The 16,112-nt window shown below is 44.2% G+C and overlaps 1 protein-coding gene across 5 annotated transcripts in view; it reads right to left on the bottom strand.

Moving 5' to 3' along the window:
• Positions 1 to 910: 910 nt before the first annotated feature.
• Positions 911 to 16,112, bottom strand: part of WHRN (whirlin) — a 141,693-nt gene continuing 126,491 nt past the window's right edge. For 2 of the 5 annotated variants that reach the window (XM_069073841.1, XM_069073844.1), the window contains 5 exons: positions 12,182 to 12,253; positions 10,084 to 10,669; positions 3,966 to 4,171; positions 2,843 to 2,965; positions 911 to 2,022 (listed from right to left, as the gene is read on the bottom strand). In XM_069073841.1, the coding sequence (XP_068929942.1) occupies positions 1,840 to 2,022; positions 2,843 to 2,965; positions 3,966 to 4,171; positions 10,084 to 10,669; positions 12,182 to 12,253 (1,170 nt within the window). In that variant the 3' untranslated portion in view covers positions 911 to 1,839. The remainder of the gene's footprint in view (positions 2,023 to 2,842; positions 2,966 to 3,965; positions 4,172 to 10,083; positions 10,670 to 12,181; positions 12,254 to 16,112) is intronic. The other 3 variants (XM_069073843.1, XM_069073845.1, XM_069073846.1) reach the window with 2 other exon arrangements.

Genomic DNA, 16,112 nt, shown 5'->3' with positions numbered 1-16,112 from the left:
TAAGGACTGTGAAGTTTAACCTTCTCATTTTAAAGAGTAGGAAACTGAGACTCAAAGGCTTGTCCATAGTCACAGAGGCAATAAGTAGCAGTAGGGGAATTCAAACTCAAGGCTTCTGACTCTAAACCCAGCACTGTTTTCCCCTCCAATGGACTGCCTCATGAGGCACCTTCAGGGACTGTGGAAGTGCCAGAGGAACTCCATTCTTAAAAGGATTCATTCTTCAATGTCCAGCTGAGAGATGAGAGGAGACTGTTCTTCAATCAGGTCAAAGCTGGCCCCCTTGTGGCCTGCAGGAGAGATGCAGCAGAATGGATTGCCCAGTTTGGGTTACAATCTATCAAGGGGAACGAGAAGAGGAAAAACACAGAGATAAATTCCATGTGGTCCCTGCCTTCAAGGCGCTTATAGGATAAGACTTAGATCTGGAAAAGCTCTCAACGCATCATCTAAACCAATCCCTGTATCAAGACATTTAAGGTAGTATTACCTCCATTTTGATGGGGAAAATGGGGCCCAAGGCAGTTAGACGATTTCCCAAAGTCAGTATCAGAGAGAGGTCCAAAACTCATTGAACACTATTGTACAATAACCCTGGAAGACAGTGGAGAGGCAATGACCCAATGACATTCGCCAATGGGAAGAAAACAGGCCCCACAGTATACTTTTTCCTAACATGTTAGATTTATTGAAAAATTAAAGTCACAAGCTCTTTATATAAATACACTGACATTGCTGGCCATTTACAAGGCATCCATTGTTAGGCTGTGCACAGGGTGACCAGAAGGATAGGTGCTGGAAAGGGGGGGAGCTTGAGATCCATGGCTGACAGCATAGAAAATAAATAATAAAGACAGCAGGGAAGTAAGCTGGGTGAATAAACAGCCAGGGCAGGAGGGCGCTTGCTGCCCACCCAGTCTGTGGCACTAAGATTGCTGTAGGGCATTTCCTGGGGACCATCATCTGGTAGCCGAGGCCCTAGAGCTCTCTCTTCATCCCTGCTCTGGCTAACAGTTTCTCAGAGGAAGGAGCGGGGATACTGAATGGAGCCAAGCTCCTCTGGAGCAGATGGGATACATTCCTCTCTTCAAGGGGGACAAGTAGGGGAAGATAGGGAGGAGGCCAGAGCTGGTAGGTAGGGCAGAAGAGCTTCTAACCCAACTCAGAAGGGATTCAAAGGGTTCAGGGAGAAGGTAAAGGACAACAGAGTTGAGCATATGATAAAGACAGGAAATGCTCCTTAACACAGAGGTAGAGCCAAGTAGTGACAACTGTAAACAGGTCAGGGGAAGGATGAACACAAGCTTAAGCTCTCTCCTGCCTCCTCTTCTGTTCTTTCCTTGGAGCTCTTTCTTACCCTCCCCCTTAGGCCTCTTCCTTGGTCTTAGTCCTTCCCTGTTTCCCCATCTTCCTTCCTGCTCTCTGGGCTCTGTTGGGGCTGACTGCTGGCCCAGGGGATGCTAAGATCTGTCTGTCTGCCTGCCTGCCAGCAGCCAGTTTGACCATGTACCTGGGAACAGGACCCTCCCTGAGGGCAAGGGGAGTAGGTGGGCCTGAGTCTGGGCTAGTGGTCAGGCTGGTCAGAACAGGCATGTCACATCACCTTGTCATAGACAGGTGAATGCCTATCCCCCAGCCTGGGGAGAGGGGTATGCATGTGCCAGGAGCGGGGCACTAGAAGATCTGGGAAGGAGCATCTGTTTGACGTGGAGCTACGTGCAGTTTTACACGTGTGAGACACAACACAGAGCTCATCAGAGCTTCCACCGGACTTAGTTCCTTAGATCCTGGGCACTCTCCCTCGGGCCATCTTTCTACTTGGCTCTCCCGGTCCTTGCCCTAAAGCATCACATTGAACTCAGTAACCAGGAAATCCACATAGTCCCGGTCCTTCATCTTGAAGGCTTCAGCGATGATGCGGGCAGCCTCCCGGTGTTCTTTGCCCCGCATCGTCATGCCATTCACCTCCAGGATCACATGACCCACCTTCAGCTTCCCACAGTTGTGGGCAGAGCCACCTCTCTGCAAGGAAGAGACACAGGAAGAGGATGTCAGCTCACAACACCCACGACCTTAGACCAGCTACTGGTGGCCCAGACAGACTGCAGGCTGGGTTCACCTGGCCTCAGACTGCCATAGCCAGGAGCTGAGCTTACTTTCATTAGCTCTTATTTACACGCACATAAGTAGCTACCAAGAATGCCCTCTGTGTGTGTCTGGTAGCCGGGATATGTAGTAATGCTCACATACAAATGCAAAATGGCCCCTGTACCCAACACATGCTATGCCAACCTATAGGTATACCTAGGCAGAGCACAAAGATCACATTACACGTCCAAGTGGCTGATGCTACCAACCCATTCTAACTTCATAGACTTGTTTTATCCCAGAATCCCCTCCCCACCAGCCCCAATACACAGGTGGCTTCTCTAAGACCAGGGATTGAGTCTCTTTCTCTGTTCTATAGCCCTAAGCCTCTGGTTCGTGGTTATGGCAGGAGCTTCCTGATTTCTGATAGGAGCTAATGACAAAGTTGACATTAGTGATGTTCCCAAAACACATCTTGGGTAAATTTCAAAGCACAGAAATATTTTGGATAGAGCCCTGGCACTGCTTTGATCAAGATACCACTATGGGGAAGAAATATGAGGGAGTGGGTAGGGGCAAGAGGTGGGATAAAGAGGCTAAAAGTCCTGGAGCCACTTAGAATTCTTCAGTTCCTGATGTTTTCTGCAATTTTCAGAGCCATCACATTGGAGAAGACAGGGAGGATTCCTAGCCAAGTCTAGGGGAATCCAAAAAAGGAGTTTCTACTTTCCTCAGATGTTTCTTCTTTCCATACCTGGATGGTGACAATTCGTGGCAGGGGCTGTCTAGTATTAGCACCACCCTCGATAGCGATACCCAAGGTTGCCGCACTCTTCATCACTCGAATCAGAGAGGATGTGGGCTCCAAGAGGCCAGGCTGAAGGCAGAGGAAATGTTATCACCAAAGGCTGCCCCTTCAGTGGGTCCCTTAAAGGCTTGGCTAGATTTCCTTTCTGGCTCTATAAATGGACAATTTTTAAGCTTCTAAGCCCTATCCAAGGATGATAGGGTTTCAGAGCTGGAAAGAATCTTAGAGTTCATCCGATCCAAATTACTCATTGAAAAAACTCATCCAGTCATTCAACAAACATTTATTAAGTCTATCACGTATAATGTATATAGAGTGTGGAAGAGATATATACAATATAGTTTTTATCTTCAAGGAATTTACACATTACCATAAAGAAGAAACTGAGGTCCAACGGAGGTCAGAGACTTTTCCAAGGTCACACAGAGCAAGGATTAGAACTCAGGTTTACTGATTCCCAATTTCTTTGTGCTTATTTATTACATGTTGAACTATTTTACAAGGGATAATCCCTATTTGGAAAAAGCCACCCAGAAGCAAGCGAGAGCTCAGATGGGCTTCCATTCTCATCCAGCAGACAGAGAAATCCTGGTATCTTTTGTCATCACTCCCAGGGTGTAATAGAGATTGGGCAATTTTGGCAAATTCGGTCTCTAGTGTGCCAGCTATTGGGTCAATGTGCAATAGGAAGAAGTTCTTTAATTTTCTGATTCAGTGTCTCTAGGGATGGGGCAAGGCCAACAAGTTTAAAGATGGGGGAGGTAATAAGGAGGCCTCTATGACTGGGCACCCTCATGGTAGGGTATGGCAAAACCCTAGTTGTGTTGTTCAGGCACAAAATGCATACAGTCACTGATCAACTCATGCCTCTCACACCGCACCCAGAGGCTGGGTTAAGAATAGGGTCAACCATACTCCCTTGCCCACTGGCTTCTGAATCACATTTACCCTTCCTTGGGCAGACCCCTTCCTTGGGCAGACCCCACCCCTTCCCCATCTCAGTTCCCCAGGGTGGAGTCCAGTCCCCAGCCTGCCCTGCCTATGAAGCTTCCTCATGTTTATTCCTTACCGGTTTGGTGGCTGCCTCTGCTGCCCCCTCACTCCGGGTGGGGTCCTTGCTGCCTCTTCCCTTCATGGACACCTGCTGTTGGCCCCGATCTTTGCTGCTGGCCTCTGCCTCCCCGGTGTCCACGCCACTGTCTTCACTGAGAGTCTGCCCACTGTCTGACAGCTGGGAAAGGGTCGAGGCTGCTGGGGGTGATAGCGGGAGAACAGCTGTTAGCAGGAAGGAAAACAGAATATGTTGTCAGGAGGCTGATGAGGAACACCTATGGACACTGGGCCTCTGAATCCCTTCTGCTCTCCACGTGGAACTGGACACAGGGTACAAGGATGTAGACAGGAAGATAAGGATGCTAGTTTGGGCACCAGGTTAATCTAGGAAATCTTAGTTTCTTCTCAAGGAGCCCCTGTGAGACTCAAGGACCCAAAGACTGGTAAGAGGGTTTTTTGACTCAGGAGTCACAAGGAGAAGCCACAGAAGCCATGCGTTGGCAGTAATGCCCTCTAGACAGTTAATTAAATATGAGATATATAGTACTATTCCAGGCCCCTACAATGATACCCACTTCAGATAAGGCCACTAAAACTGCAATATGGTATCACTTGGTAATTATCCATTATTCAGTTTATTAAAATTTACTTGCAAGAGGAAAGTATGAAAGCAATTGAGTGTCACCTCTTTCTCTCCAGAGGTTTTTGACCAGGGATGGGGAGCCTGTAGTTTTGAGGCCTTATGTGGCCTTCTAGGTCCTTGGGTATAGCCTTTTGACTAAGTCCAAGTTTTACAGAACAAATCCTTTTATTTAGGGGATTTGTTCCGTTAAGTTTAGATTCAGTCAAGGAGCTGCACTTGAGGACCTAGAGAGCCACATGTGGCCCCAAGGCCTCACCTTTCCCACCCTTGGTCTTGACTTTTGTCCTACCACTGGAATTGGAGGACTTGGGAAGAGAGAGTAAGGCTGATGGCGTTACACAACTCTGCCTCACTTAAATCCAATTCATACCCAAGTCAAGACAGAACCGTGACATTGTTGGTCCTCTGAGAAAATGAAGGGCCAACAACGATGGTGCAAAATATACTCCCAATATCCCCTGCACGGCAGAAGGGTGGAGAAGGCCTAGAAGTGGTTACCCTTTGGTTACTGACAAATCCCACCGCTATGTAGAAGACTTGAAAATCTCTGTCTCTAGATCTGAACTCTTTTCTTTGCTCTATCCAAGGCCCTTGCGTCCAATCACCTAAGGGCTGTCTCTACATGGATACCCCCCTAGTACCTCCAGATGAACATATCTCACACCAAGGATGTGCTAATAAATGGTCAACAACCAGCTCTCCAAACAGGCACAATACACTATAAAGTTTAATTTTCATCATCAACATTTTTCTTTCACTTTATTAGGTCTACAGTACAATCAAGCAAAGCAATAAATCAAGCTCTGCTTTGTCCAATTGTTTGCCAATCTCCAAGTTAGAAGCTTATGCTAATACTAAAAATTTAACAATCAGCTCTCTTGCTTTACCTGGTGCCAACACATTCTTGTCCCAAAGCAAACTCATCTTACTCCCTAAATCAAGTTTTCCTTCTGACTTCCATACTTATGTCTATGTTGATGTCAGTTACCCATATCCCTAATCTTAGCATTACTGCAGATTCTTCCCTCTCCTTCCCTCTCCTCTCCTCTCCTATCCAATCAATCAGTTCCAAGTGCTAAGGATTCCAACACTTAGGCCTCTTTCCTATCCTTTTTCCCCTCTCTATTCTAGCTGCTGCCATTCTAGTACAGACTCTCAATACCACCTTCAATATGAGTGCAATAATCTCCTGTGTCTTATTCTCTGCTACTTTTCCCTTTATGCAATCCATTCTTCATTCCACTTCCAGGATAATCTTCCTTATACATAGACCTTTTCATTTTTCGAAAATCTTCAGTGGCTCCCAACTATTCTAAAAAGTAGTTGATATTCTTTTGTTTGGCATTCAAGGCCCTCCGTTGTCAGGCATTGCTGTTTTTCCAGCTTCTTCCTCCTACTACCTGGCAAGCTCCTTGAGGGTGAAGACATTGTCTTAGCTCAACTCAGTCTCCCCTAGTGCTTGGCACAGTGCTCCTACACACAGCAGGCACTTAATAAGTGCTTACTATTTTCACTGTATTTTATTTTACATCATTCCCCTACACACACTGTGCTTCAACCAAAATGGACTGTTCTATATCTCCAAACACTCTTGTGCTTTGCTCACATTGTTCCTAGGCCTTGGAATGCTTTCCTTCTTTCTCTGGGCTTGTTGAAGTCCCTGTGCTTTAAAACCCCAGGCCTTCCTTGATTCCTTCAGCTGGAAGTTTCTTGTCGGGATTCCCCTAGCATTATTTTCTGGCTCTTTAGGGATCTTTTCATGTATATTTGAGGCATCTAGGTGGTACAATGAATAGAGTACCAAGTTGGAGTCAGGAAGACTCATCTTCAAGAGTTCAAATTCACTCTTAGACACTTACCAGCTGTGATCGTGGGCAAGTCACTTAACCCTGTTTACCTCAGTTTCCTCATCTGTAAAATGAGTTGGAGAAGGAAATGGCAAACTGCTCCAGTATCTTTTCCCACAAAACCCCAAATCATGGCATGAAGAGTCACACTCAACTAAAACATCTGAACAATAATACTGTGAGATCTGGGTTGGTGACTTATCTGCTGACTATTCTATAAGCAACCTGAGATCATATGTAAGCTTGGTAGCTCCCCCAGTACCTAGCACAGGGCTCTGCACACAGTAGACCCTTACCAAATGTCTATTGTATTGTATTGGAAATAAATAAAGGGGTCCTTTCTGACACTGTGGTTCTGATATAGTTATGTCCCTGCTGGAAAAAAAGGTCCCAGACAGTGGTTGCAGAAAATAATAAATCATCTGTTTTCAGGTGTCGGGATAGTCTGTGAAGTGGTCTGGGATTAAACACGGTGAGAAGCAGGTTAAGAGACAGCAAGAGGAAGAGAATCTGTTCCCTGATCAGAGATGAAGGCCAGAGTTGGAATTCTGCCTTTCTGAGGTAATTAGAGCTCAGAAACAGGATCCAAATGGATTTCAATTGAATGGGATTCCTTCCTCCCCAAAAGCCTGCTAAAGAAACTTAGTTTAGTGTGGAGGTTCCTAATCTTTTTGTACCACGGAACCCCTTCCATGATCTGATGAAAACTAGGGACCCCTTTTCAGAATAATGTGTTTAAATGTATAAAATAAAATTATAAAGGAAACAAATTATATTGCAATACAATAATAAAAAAATATATTTCTTAAAGTTCACAGACAAGAGGTTAATAATCCCTGGTTTAGGGTGTCATGATGGGTGTTCCAAGCCTGGTCCCCTCTATTCTACCCTTGTATCTGCTGCTGAAACTAATCATTTTTTTCCAGACTTCAATTTCCCATCTGCATACTGGGAAAAAATCATCTTGGTTTATGGGTTAATGTCTGGTAGTTGGTTGCTCAATGATCTAAGATGATGTTCTTAGCCTTGGGTCCATTACCTTTTTAAAAAAATGAATATTCTGATAACTATTTTAATATAATTGGTTCCCTTTGCAATGCTGTATATCTTATACATTTAAAAGCATTCTTCTGAGAAGGGGTCTCTAGCTATTATCAAACTACCAAAGGGTTCTATGACAGACAAAAAGGTTAAAAACCCCTGATCCAGGGGTAAACAGGTACTAGACAAGCGCACAGTTCCACCTGCCTTCCGTTACTCTCTATTGGCTTTGAAGACCCTCTAGCTGGCAATGACAGGTCACACCACAAGAGGGCAACATGGCCCAACAAAGCCAAGTTCTTTCTCTTGACGTCCTGGGGGCAGGGGAGTCGGGAAGCTGGCAATGGGATGGTTGCATAGCTGTTCCAAGCCCTGCCTTAGAGGGGTATCAAAAGTCAGTTCAGAACCTCTCCCTCTCAAAATGCTGAGCTTCCTACTTGGAATTTGGAACCAACTAAGACAGTTGACTCCTCCTAGCTTTGCCAACTATTGGGATGCCTAAGCTCATCCCAAAGGTGTGTCATTGCCACCCAGGGAGGAGGAAAATAGAGGTGATGGTCTAAGATAGCATTATCTCCCCAGACACACAAGCCATAGCACAGTGTGTAACATTCTCTAGGAAGGCCATTTCACTTTCTCTTTTCTCCCTGTTATTTTGAAACTCATTCCAAGACAAAATATGGAAAGCTCCCATTAATCCAGGATGGCTAGGGAAAGGTAATTTTTTCTGGTTACCATATATACACCTATCTACACACTTCAGGCGCTTTAATAAATATTTGATTGATTGACTGGTGCTTGGAGAAGTCATTATTTCACTGGTTGGGTAATTTTGTTGCCAATACAGATTGCAACACTGCCCCCCTTCCTGCCCCACCCCCAGCTTTTATGAACTTCCATGGGGCTGGCCCACCAGAAAAGCTTCCAGCCTTAGGCCAACCTGGTGACCATCTCCTCCTCCTTTAGCTGAACTGGTCCTTGAACAACAATCTGTTACCCACCCATACTCAAAGTCTTCCCAGTTTGGTAGGACCTATCAAAACCAGAATACTGTTGTCAAAGCCTCCAGGTTAAGCCATCATGAAGCAACAGGGTTAGACATCAGTGGAAAATACCTTCTACATGAGGGGAAAACATATTCTAATTCACAAGATTCTTGTGAGGAGTAAATGAGATAATGTATGCAATGCAATTTGCAAACCTTAAAGAACCATAAGTGATTATTTTTCCCCCAATCTGGTGTGACTGATGTAGGGAAATTCTAATGTGAAAATTTCATCTAATTCATGGAAATTGGAAACTCTTCTATAACTTAAAGTCTTAGAGAAGTGCCTGAAATACAGATGAAGAGGTTAAAATGTCTTTGCCCATGGTGTCAGAGGATGCATGTTGGTGAAGTATATGTCAGCAGGACACGAACCCAAGTATTTCTGATTCCAAAGCTGTCCAACCCAATCTACCATGCTGCCTTATTATTAATATGGATTTTATAATTTACATATAATTATATATGATTTTATAATTTATATATAATTATATATAATTTTATAATACCAATTTTCAAAGAAACGGGATAGAATCAAATATACTTAAAGCCCTCAGGAAGGGAACCTTAGAGTCACCTAGTCCAGTGCCCTTATTTTACAGATGGAGAAACTGAGGCCCAGAGATATGAAATAGCTTTCTGAAGGCCCACAACTCACAAGTGGAAGAGCTGGGATTTGAACCCAGCTGACTTCAAAGTCAACATTTTTATACTGTATTGTACTGCACATTTCCCACTAATGACTATACTGAATATAATTAGGTCACTTAGGAGGCTTCATAGAAATTTATTTCACATTGCCTTTCAGTCAACAATGATAATTACCACCAAATGGTATGGGCAGAATATGGAAAAGCCAGACTTGAATCTTTGCAGGACTGTAATGGGAATGTAAATTTAAAGATCTTCCCTGCCCCTAGGCTAGAGTGCACCTGGAGCCTGGGGTGGGAGGCTTGTTTTTCAGTAGATACTTTTTGATTGGCCAGTGGGTCCAAAAGGTTGTTACATTCTCTGAGCCAGGAGAAGGCTATATAAGCCCTGATGTGAGGCTTTGTTTTGGGGCTCACTTTGAGAAGTGTTCTGTGATTTGATATGGATTCTGGGAAGCCGTTGTCCAGAGCCCTCCAGCTTTGAAAAACCCAGATGTTGATTGGGTATGGATGTAATAGTTGGACAGTTTGGAAAGCTGTCTACTTGATCTGTTTCTGTCTTGATAATTCTGTCTGTATATTCTGAAGTTCAGGGTGCTGACCTCTTTCCCCTGAACTAGGTAAACAATACATGTTTGATTAAAGTAAGCTTGTTAACCCATTTTGAGTTGCTTTCCTTTAAGCAAGCAGATCCAAGAACCTGTGTTGGCAGCCACCCTGGGGACGCTTGGGGTGCTTGCTGCTACAAGGACCCAAGGGCACAGTCTGGAAAAAAAAATTTTGGTGGGATAAGCTCCTAATCTCAACTTCTTTCTTTGTTCCTTTCTCATAAAATTCAAGGGCAGAGAAGCAACAGTGGACACATGAGCAGTCTGAGGGGGTCTGTGACAGTCTGGTGGGCTACTCACCTCGAGTCTGCGGCAGGGCCCTCACTTCATTCACATCTGGTTCACTGTTTGGCCGGTGTACTTCCACCATGACAAAGTGATGATTTGTTCCTGACTTAGGGCTGGTCTTGTCGAGGGGCTTGGGAACAGCAGTAGGAGAGGGAAGAGGAGGACTTGGGAGGCTGCTCCCTGAGGAAACATCAGGGGACATGCCCTTCAGATGAGTTGGAGACTGGACCCTAGGGAAGGGGCCTATAGGGTGCTGGTTGACAAATGACAGGTGTGTATCCATTGGTCTCTTCGAGCTGTGATTGGCTGGAGAAATTGTGGCATAAATGGGGCTGGCAAGAGACCCCTCTGTGGATGACGTGGCTCCAGTGGATGGGATGCCAGGTGTGTCCCTCTCTGGTTGGCTGGCTGGTGAGCTAAGGTTGCAGGGCGCTGTGAAGAAAAGCCCCGATTGAGAAGACTCTGAAGAAGGGCGTTTGAGATGGTCTTTCCCAGTCTTTCTCTGTTGGGGAACAGAAGAATCGAGGGACTGAGCTGGAGGAGGCGGTGGCAGAGGCTTGAAGTTGGGCGGTGCCTCAGAAAGAGATGCGACATCATCCTGCCAAAAGATCCAGCAAGAACAGAGGCCATCAGACTCCATCACTAGAGCTGGGAGAGCCTCCCCCTGCAGAGAGACTCAAGAGATGAGAGGCTGTACCAGAACCAACCAAGATCCAGGCTGGAATTTTGTCTCCCACAGTTGTCAGGGTTCTATCAGTCACGTGATGAGGCCTGCCTGAATAATGCAGCACCATAGCGGAAAATCTGTGTCATCTCAGCCGCTGATAGAGGACTGACCCCTGTGGCTTGGATCTTGGCAAGTGTCTTTGCAGACGGTATTGTTACCTAATAGCCTCCTCCTTTTGGGAATCTCACTAAGTCCTTGGCATCAGTAATATCCTGTAGCAAGGAGTCTTCACAGACTTAATTACAGGCATATTAAAAAAAACAAAGACATTTCCTTGGCTTTGCTACATTCTAAGGCATTAGCTTATACCAGTGAGGAAGAAAAAATGAGCATATAGGTGACATCCTTCGATTCTACACAAAGATGCCCAGTGGCTTGCAAACAGAAACAGAAGATACAATAGATAATGTGGGATGGCTGCTGCTAGGACAGAGAAAAAAGATGGAGAGTTATGCAGGCATGGGATTTGGAGCCAGAAAGGGCCATCTGACGCAAAAGGTTAGAGCTGGAAGTGGCCTGAGAACACACAGGCTCTGAGAGGAAAGGCCCGTCCCTGGGCCCCTTACAGAAGCATCTGCCCTAATTCCTCATCTTATACACTGAGGACACCGAAACCCAGCAACCTGGGCAAGCAACCTGTCAAAGACCCCAAAAGCATGAAGTGAAGAGTGAAGAGCCGTGCTGGGCCTAGAATGAGACCCAGAGCTCTCTTCTGTCATTATGCCAAGTGTATTTCATGGAAACCAGGTGACGTGCTGGTATATTTGATCGTTCTTCCTTTTTTTGTTGTTTTTGTTTTGTCCCAACCTATAATTTCATCAGGATGGGAAACTCCCTCCCCTTATCTAGTTCAGCTCCACATGTATAATTTGGTGCTTTAGAGAGCTGACTAAGGACACTGAGAAGATAAGACATTAGTCCAATGGACACAGAGCCAAATCTATATCAGAGGCAGGACTTGAACTCAGGTCTTGAGGGTTCTAAGGCAGGCCCTCTAATTCAAGTCTGATGCTAACTACCTGTGCTACCATGGGGAAGTCACTTAAACTCCCTGCGCTTAAGTTTCCTCCTCTATAAAATGAGAGGGTTGGATTAACTGGCCGCTGAGGTTAATTCCTATGAGCTCACACTTTATGGTGGCATGCTGCTTCTCTGTTAATTCTTCCCCCTGCCCCACCCCCCTTGGAGGCAACTGGGGTAGGTGACTTGTCCAGGGCCACATAGCTAGTAAGTATCTGAGGCTACATTTGAACTCAGGTCCATCTTCCTGACTCCAGGGCCAGTGTTATCCACTGTACCACCTCGTGGGCCCTTCTGCTAGTTCTTAGTGGCCAAAATGTTCTGTTCCAATTAAGGGCCAAAAGAGAAGGCAGAACATCTTACCAAGGAAACATCTGGTAGAGCATTGATACTGCCCTGGATTACTTCTCCAGTCTCTTCAAGATCCAGAGTATTCTAGAAAGAAATGAAAAGCAAAGCATTCAGCAAAGACACACTGAGAAGAAGCAAGCTGCTTGTCCTTTGGGAGAACAGCCCTGCCTTTCTGCTCCTCTCCTTTCAACTCCATTACCCCAGCTCAAAATAACATGTGGAGGACATTTTTTTAAAATTTAGCCTATTGATAAAGTGAGTACTGGTTGCTAGCCTTCACCTCTGTGTGCTTCACTAAGTTAGTATTCCCTGTTGCTGAGAGTTAGGTACCATCCCTGAGGATGCCCAAGTGGTATATATCTCTGTTACTTCATCTGTTGTTTCCATCCCCTGATGTAAAGGGTGAGGCCTCCCTGGGCCTTGGCAATCACCTATTCAAATCAGAGCCAGATGTTTGCTTTCTGTGTAATTGCAGCCCAAATGACATTATGAAATGTCAAAATATGTCCTGGTCCATGTCAACAACTGAGGTAGAGACAGAAAAATGAGCACCAAGGAAAATGAAATTAATTCACGACTCTCCAAAACCTGTCCTGGTAGAGAACGGCAATCAGGGAATGGGAGAGAAGTAATTTGGGCCTAAAGTGACTTTGACTAAGCACTCCCAATTAATGCCAAAGAATTTATAAAAATATCATTTGCATGTATTAGGAAGAGCAAAAGAGGAATGTAAAATTTTGTTGATGTCTCCTGCAGTTAGAGGAGCAATAGCCGGCATTCAAATACAGCTGGGACGTGTGCAGGTGTAGAGAAAAAACATGACCTTGGCCATAGGAGGCCTCATCCAGAAGTTTGGGTTAGTGCTGAGTCAAGTCTGGAGCATGTCCAGCTTAGCGGGTTAGTGTCTAGTCAGTGGCAGAGTCAGAATGAGAAACCCAGGTTTCTGATTCCAAATCTAAGTGCACCAGATCTAGCTCTGCTGCTGGACTAGCTGTGTGACCATAAACGAGCCTTTACATGGCCTTACTGAGTCTGAATTTCATCTATAAAATAGGAATCATGATACTTGTACTACTTGCTGTATTGGCACCACCTGAAACTCTGCTGTAGCCGTATTTGGGTGTCCAACTGAAGGGCTGTTAAGAGATAAGGACTCTCTAAGTCACAAAGTTATTACAGAAACTTGGAGACAAGGATGAACTATTAGCATGTGGATGAGTCACAAATATTGGAGGTAAATACATTCCTGGGATGCAGGGTCTTCTTTACAGAGATCCTTCTGCTCTCCCAGAGTAAGAATGCAAGGAATGGGGTTCATCTGGTGCATCTGTCATAATGTTCCCTTTCTTTCAAGGCTTAACCTAAGGCCTACCTCCTCCCTGGAGTCTTCCTCAAGTACCCCCTGCTCACAATAGCGCTTTCCAACGAAAACCCAGAGTACTTAAATCTTAGAATGCCCTAACCTCCGGCCCCCAAACCTGACGCTTAGCAAACATTGCTTTGTATCCTTAGTAATCTTTTCCCTGTCTCACCAACTAGGCTATGCGAACCTGAACAAGTCACTTAACCTCTGCCAACCTCAGTTTTCTTATCTATAAAATGGGGATAATAATAGCATAGGACAGTTGTGAGGACCAATGGAGGTAATATTTGTGATGCACTTTGCAAACTTTTATGTTCTATATGTTAGCTATTATCATCTATGTGGCCTGGAGTAAGTTACTTTTCCTCTTAGACTTCAGTTCCCTCATGAAGGGGATGGACTAAATGAATCCAAAGGGCCTTTCCAGTTCTACTTCTACAATCCTAAACTCTATATTCTTCCTGCCCTTGGGTGAGCTGATGTCCCCTGAAAAGGAGGTGTGATATTGAATGCCAGGCCTAGGATGACAGTGGGCAGTTGGAAGGTAAAGAATGGCTTTCTTCATTACTGCATTGAGCAGAATTGGCATTATTGTGTGGTGGACAGTGTGATCTATTATTTCATTCTCTGCCATTAATGGTATAATTAGTGCTGGAAGGTGCCAAAGAGTGGAGAACACATCTTCTGTTCTATTGCCCGTTATTTATTGTTGGATAAACAACTGATTAGTCTGGAGCTGCAGGACGTCTGCATTTCCCCATCTGCTAAATCCAGTTGCTCAGAAGGCTCCTGTCCTTAAAGCCTTACCTCATTTGTTACTAAAATAGACAGAGACAGCAGTTTAATAACCCAATGTATTAGTCAGCAAAGATATTCAAAGAATAGGCTTTTTATCGCTAAAGCTTCCTGATAAGGATCAAGGTCAGAAGAACTACTCAAATGAGGGAGTTAGGAACAAGCATTTATAGAGAAAAATGGCAAAAAAGATTTAGAACCTAGACCTTGAAGAAGTGAAGCTGCCAAAAGAGAAGATATGGGGGGGAGGGGAGGGAGCCAGAGGCTCAGGTCACAGTTACTTCATCTGTGTCACCTGGGGGAGAAAGGGAACCCACCTAACTAGAAGTTAGAGAAAACAAATATTCAAAAAACAGGCATTCTGGGAAATCCCTGATCCAACCAGAAGTTCTCATTCCCTCTCTCCTCTTAATACTTACTATCTGCACCTCTCCTGTGTCCTTATCCTGTTCTGTGTATATTGTCAGACTGCAAAGACCTGGAGGGCAGGGACCTTATCCTGTATTTCTTTTAGGATTTAGCACAATTTCTAGCACATAAGCATTTAATAAAGAGGTACTGAATGATCATGGTGTTGTAGAAAAAAGAGTACTGAGTTCGGATTCAAAAAACCCAGATTCAAATACCAACTCTGAAATTTATTACCAATGTGACCTTGGGTAAGTCTCAGCTCCTCTCTGAGCTTCAATTTCTCAGCTGGGTTGGGCTAGATGATTTATAAAGTGCTTTATAGCTCTAAAGTTCAATGAATCTGTAAGTCTTCAGGAAGCTAAGAACTGTACGTGACCACCCAGAAATCTTTTCTTTTCCTCTCCCCACCCCCAACCTCATTGTTCAACCTATAAGCAGCTGGAACTAGAAATTACCTTCTTCTAAGTTAGAGATAAAATGAAACTCAATTTTTCAGGGTTGGCAAAAGCAGGGCTAGGCCATCCCTTGCTTGTAATATTTTAGGTAAAAAATAGAGATTATGTGTGGTCATAAATTGTAATTTGTAAATTTTGTAATTATGTAATTACAAGCAGGGCAGTAAATATGTAAAAATGGCTTTTAAGCACAGGGTTATGACTTTCAAAGCAAAGAATATTAAGATTTTGCCATTTCTGGCCATCACCTCCAACAGGCCCACAAATGTCTGGTAGATATGCTTATGTTGTGCTATCATGTGACTATGTTTTTCACTCTATTAAAAATTTAAAAACTAATATAAAGTCGTTACTATGGGTTCTTTGTCCTACTATGTTTTGTTGCTGGTTCCTTAGGTTCAGATGTAAATGGTCTAAGCTTCAGCTTCCCCATTTGTAAGATTCAGGGTTTGGACCCCAAAATGAAACACTAATATTTTGTATTCTAACTTTAACATTTTATATTTTAAAGCAAGGTTTCTTAACCTGCAGTCTGTGAATCTGTTAGAAGGAGAGAGAGAAAGAGAGAGAGACAGAGACAGAAAGGGATGGATAAGGAGAAAGGAAAAACTATATTTCAATGTAATTATTTCCTCTGTAATCCTAAGCATTCTATTTGATGCATTTAAAAACATTCTGAAAAAGAGTTCCTAGGTTTCATCAAACTGTTAAAGGGAATACACAAAAAAGAAAGATAAGAACCTTGGTTCTAAAGTCTCAGAATATCTGTAAATACTTAATATTTATAAAGCACTTAGCCCAGCACCTGGTACATAGTGGGTGTTTACTAGATGCTTGTTTCTTCCAGATCTAAGACCTCTTATACTCCAAGAAGTAGAGGTTTTCCCTTCCTAGTAGGTTATCCCCAGCAGTGGCCGGA

Source organism: Petaurus breviceps, unplaced genomic scaffold (assembly GCF_028583685.1).
Source record: "Petaurus breviceps papuanus isolate PSGF00001 unplaced genomic scaffold, PetGlider_PUasm1.0 90879, whole genome shotgun sequence".
Lineage (NCBI taxonomy): Eukaryota > Metazoa > Chordata > Mammalia > Diprotodontia > Petauridae > Petaurus > Petaurus breviceps.
This window is presented reverse-complemented; position numbering and strand designations above follow the sequence as displayed.